General features: G+C 44.4%; 1 protein-coding gene across 1 annotated transcript; it reads left to right on the top strand.

Moving 5' to 3' along the window:
* Window positions 1–230: 230 nt before the first annotated feature.
* On the top strand, window positions 231–4,309 carry LOC119322828. The gene is made up of 3 exons (XM_037596366.1): window positions 231–403; window positions 536–1,779; window positions 2,122–4,309. Exons 2-3 carry the CDS (start codon window positions 736–738, stop codon window positions 4,201–4,203), a joined length of 3,126 nt encoding a protein of 1,041 aa, XP_037452263.1. The 5' UTR covers window positions 231–403; window positions 536–735; the 3' UTR covers window positions 4,204–4,309.
* The last annotated feature ends 843 nt before the right edge of the window (window positions 4,310–5,152 follow it).

The raw sequence follows: 5,152 nt of genomic DNA on the forward strand, positions 1-5,152 counted from the left end.
CTTAGTGCTACGTTGATATATCTTGACGCGCATATGGGTTGTCTAAAAAATGCAACAAATTCCACCTACATTCTTGTTATTTTTTGTTAATTTACTTCTCGGTTAGTATTTATCTGCTCCCTTCCAAAAAAAAAAAGAAGCGGAAAACACACAGCAGGTTGGCTTTCACCCGTCCCCACAGCAGTTTTTGTTGCGTTGCGTTGGCATCTTCCTCAGAAGAAGAACCCATCCATACCTGCCATTGTTGACTTATTTCGGCAAAGGCGCACCGGAAGAAGAACGCCTCTTCGGAAGCTGCCGAGCTCACCAACTCCATCATTGCTGCCAAGTCTGAAACCCTTTGCCTCATAATTCTGTCGACGCTCTCGGATTTCTCGGACCGCTCCCCACTTATCACTGATAAGTAAGTTCGTTCCGACCTTGTGCTCTTGGTTGCTGCACTTCACACATGTTTTGTCACGATTCGTGCTGCGGTTTTGGAAATTCGGACTGACGATTGGGGTTTGGCTTTGGACGGATGATTTCTGGGTTGAAGCGGATGATCGGTAGGTCTGATACCCAGGTTGATAGAAAGGGGGATTTTGCTACCCGTACCTGCGACCGGGAGCATGCATGCCATTTGTTTGTGGAATTGCGACAGCAGGGAACTGATTCTTGAATTCTTGCAAGAAAAGGCTTCGTCGGTGTGGTGATTCGACTCTATCAGGAGTTGTTTTGGTGTCCTGAGGCGAAGCCATGGACGTCGTGCAAACAATCGCCTCGGCCGCGCAGCTGGTGTCTGCAATGGTGTCCGCGGTGGGAGCGCTGGAGCAGGCGGCCGCGGACGCCGCTGAGGCTCCAAGGAGGCTCCAGGTGCTCGAGGACTTCGTGTCGGACCTTGAGGTGTTGGTGCAGCAGGCTAAGCAGAAGCACGCGCACAAGATGCACGGCCCGCAGCTGGAGCGCCAGTTTCAGAGCTTGAGCAGGCTCATGGATCAGCTCCGTGCCAATATCATCAAGGCGAGGCGAGCCTTGAAGAAAGGGAAAGGGAAGGGCTTGGCTAGGGTGGTTTGGAGCTCGGTGGTGGGAGACCCCCTCATGAAGTACATTCAGCTGATCAGAGATGACCTCAACTGGTGGCTGGAATTGCAGAAGTTGACAGAGAACGTAGGCAAAGCTATAGCGTCTACTGCTAAGGCCACGCCATCGTTGGTCAGAGTCAAGTCTGAGCAGGGCTATCCAGTGTCAGAGAAGTGTGGCTATGTTAGGGACATTTTGGAGAGAGATGATGGTCATCGAGTTGTCCTGATTGTTGGATTATCTGGTATTGGGAAGTCGTGCCTCGCTCGACAAATAGCTTCTCAGCCGCCTGGTAATTTTGTGGATGGCGCAATTGAGCTCAGTTTTGGCCGGTGGTGCAGTAGAGCAGCTTGTAATGGAAGCAGAAGTGAGTACCATAAACGTCTTGTTAGGAAGATAAGCAAATTGCTAGTGCAGATTGGTTCCATGACTGTCAACGAGGACACGAGCAAAGATCTTGAAGATGTGTGTTGCTTACTTCAGAACGCGTTGGTTGGAAAGAGTATGTTAATACTACTCGATGACGTCTGGGAGCAAGACATAGTTGATCGCTTCACCAAGCTATATGGTAATGGTTGCCGGTATCTTGTGACAACAAGGGATGAAGCAGTTTATGAGATAGCAGAAGCTGAAAAGGTAGAAATATCCAAAGATGACATCAAGAAAATCAGCAAGGGCATTCTTCTCTATCATAGTCTGCTTAGTGCTGAAGAGCTTCCGGTATGCTTTGTTATTTTCCTTATAATTCTTTAGTGAATTTATCGATATTGCCGTGCCTCTTAGTTTTCTATGTTAAATTTAATTTACAAAATGCCCACTTCCCTTCATGACGTATCCTGCAGTCTAGGTCTCATCCCTTTCTTTCATATGTTCATCTTCTGAGTTTCAAGATTGGCTTCATTGTATTAACAGCATGTCAAAAAAATAAATTATATCCATGCAAATCTACTTAGAGCTATTAATTGTGCTTATTTTGCCATGCAAGATATACTCAATCTAGAAATTATTGCTACAGACTACTTTTATGTGTTCCTAGATGGTTTACCTTTTGGTACTTTGCAGCCTGTTGCAGACGACTTGCTGGACAGTTGTGGGCACCATCCCCTTACAGTTGCTGTCTTAGGTAAGGCCCTAAGGAAGGAGACCAGAATGGAAAAATGGGAGAAAGCAATATCCAACCTTTCCACATATGCAACTTGTGCACCAGGTCCCGTTTCTTATGTGAACGAGAAAGAAGTTGAGACCACCTTGACCATATTTGGATCTTTTGAGTTCAGCTTGGAAGCAATGCCTGAAAATTCACGAAGGTTTTTCATGGTTCTCGCAGCTATTTCATGGGAAGAACCTGTTCCAGAGGCATGCCTTGAATCCGTCTGGTCAGCACTTGTGCAGGACAGTTTATTCCCTATTGTGGTTTCAAAACTAGTAGAAGGCTCACTCATCATCAAACTGGAATACCAATCGATGTATCATATGCATGACATGGTTTTTCTCTACCTTGAGAACAAAGCAAATGATGCTGCTCATACTCTTCTGACCGATTCATTTCCTGAGTATGCTGCATTGGTGGCTCCTTGGCTTTTTATTTTTGGCAAAGAGACCGTGAAAGGGCCAGCTGAGCAGAAGATGAGATCATTCTTTTCTTTGCTAGAGTTCATGGAGATTGAAATCTTACTGGGAAGCACCACCCAAGCTCTCATGGCATGCAAATCAATACCTGAATTTGAGGCTAGCAGGCTTGGCTTTAGCAAAATGCTTGGACCTCGAATTGCGGAGCTAATTTCTGTTGGGTCACAAGCTCTTATTGTTGCTGTCACTAAAGCTATTACAGTCGTCTTTTTCCAAGGAGACTATGCAAATCTCGCCCAATCTATTGAAACAGCAGGTTCTGTTGATAAATTAATATGTGTTCTTCGTGGCTATGTGGATTCTTCATCTCTAGCCAACGTTTCTGCTGTTCTTGCCAAGGTATCTGAGCATGTCAGTGCCAAAACTGCCGACGAAATTTTGTCAAGCATTCCCATGGACAAAATTGCAGAACTACTGTCTCCAGAAAATGAGGAGTGGCATGAAATTGTGTTCACAACTCTAGCATCACTGATAAAAGTGGGAAATTTAATGGCTGTCGAGATAATGATCGAAGCAGGAGTTGACAAGAAGCTCCTTGTACTTTTAGGTTGCAGTTCTGAGATCTCACAGCATCATGCAATTATCATGCTGAAAACTTTCTGTGAGCTTGGTGCGCCACTTAAAGAGTGCATGGGGCCTGGACTGTTGATTCATTTGCCATGGCATGCTCGGCTTGCCTTGGAGAGGTTTGTTTTATCTGACCAAAATGTAGCCCCATCACCGAAGCCTCAATATTTTGAGGTGCTTCTTCACAGGATTCTACAGACAGACAGCAAAGATATCATTGAAGCTATCCAAGGTTTATTACCTCTTGCTGAGAGGGCTAACGATCCTAGGGTGCAAGATCTTCTTTTGGGAAGCAATCTGTGTGATAGGTTGGCATTTCTGCTGCAGCGCAGAGAACCCGAAAACAACCAAGTGAGGTCTCAGACTGCCTTTCTGGTAATGAAATTGGCCTGCACCGGAGCAGAGCCATACATCCGTAGGTTCTTGGAGCTTAATATTGTGCACGAGCTCATTGCCATGATGCAGTCCTCTACCAATGACCTCCAGGATTCAGCATACCATGCTCTCCATCAAATCGTGTATGCAAAGGGAGGATCACTAGTCTTGCAGAGGTTTTTACAACTAGGAACTATAGAAAAATTGGTCAATCTGCTCGACCGTAAGTGCGTCAAGACAAAGGACCTCACGGTGCAACTTCTGGTGGACATTGTGGCAGTCGGAACCAAACCCTGCATACAAAGAATGCTCTCTTCCCAAGTCATCGAGAAACTTGTTTCCCTTGAGAAAGCAGGTGGGTCTTTCAGCGGGTCAGTGTCAAGATATATCCACGGATTGAACATGTGCGAGAATATCCAGTCTGCTGAGAGAGCAGTGATGAAGCAGCATATTTTGAGGAAAGTGAGATCGGCGGTGAGAGGGCATGATCTGGAGACGAGTCTAATTGCTTCTGTGGAGGTCTGCGTTTCTGAAGGCACAAAAGGAGCCAGCAGTAGCAGGAGAAACAAGTAGCATTATGCTGCAAACTTCAGTACTTGAAACATACATATAATCTTTGTTTTGAAAAGAGAAACATATATAGGTTAAGATGCTGCAAATTCAGATAAGAGCTTATTCATCAATATTTTGATAGGCGTTCCTTTTTCCAGTACACGAGTTGTTTTCCTATAGAAAGAGAGAAGATCATGAAAGCTCATACTGTCGCACTGTCCATGGGTAGTTCTGCATAACTAGTCTGAGCAATTATCCATATCCACGTCAGCCCCGGCGTACAAATTAACAGAAGTAAGTTGCCACGTTCAGTACATGTCCACAGTCCACAGACCAAAGCAGTCAAGTCTATTGTGTTAATGGACTGTGGTCTTCTACCGAAGTTCCTTAACCTTGTAAGAGAAGCATTGCCTGGTACAGTTTTTGTGCCTATTAGAGCATCTCTAGCCGATCCCCTAAGGCTGGCCCCAATGGGGAGTAACATAGAGTAGTAACATACATGCCACGTAAGCATGTTACTACTCTATGTTACTACCTCCACAGTGGGTGGTAACTTAGAGGGTTTATTTATTGCTTTTGTGGGATCTATAGTAGTACTTCAACTTTGTGATCTATATGTGGCATGTACCAACAAAATTTGTGTTTTCCGATACTTATGGATAAATAAAAGAACACAAATTTTGATCATAACAAATAATAAAGTATAATATTATATTATTGAAATATATAGAACATATTTAGCAATACATCGATCAAGACTTGGATATAATCTATTCGCGCCCAAACTTTCTCCATATATGCTCAATCAAATCATTTTTAAGAGTCTTATGCGTTGGACGATCACGAACTCTAGCATCTCTTTCAAGTACCTCGGCAAATTCTGGCATGTCACCATGAGTAAAAACCGAAGGAAGGGCAATCGACGAGCCTGCTTCATAATTCAAATCAAGAATATTTCCCGCCTCTTCTT

The sequence above is a fragment of the Triticum dicoccoides genome, chromosome 6B (genome assembly GCF_002162155.2).
Source record: "Triticum dicoccoides isolate Atlit2015 ecotype Zavitan chromosome 6B, WEW_v2.0, whole genome shotgun sequence".
In the NCBI taxonomy this organism is placed as follows: Eukaryota; Viridiplantae; Streptophyta; class Magnoliopsida; order Poales; family Poaceae; genus Triticum; species Triticum dicoccoides.

What these genes read in the sequence shown, in the direction of transcription:
- LOC119322828 (XM_037596366.1), top strand. Translation starts at nt 736, where the DNA reads ATGGACGTCGTGCAAACAATCGCCTCGGCCGCGCAGCTGGTGTCTGCA. An exon ending in TTAGTGCTGAAGAGCTTCCG is followed by an intron (nt 1,780 to 2,121) that starts GTATGCTTTGTT and finishes GGTACTTTGCAG; the next exon opens with CCTGTTGCAGACGACTTGCT.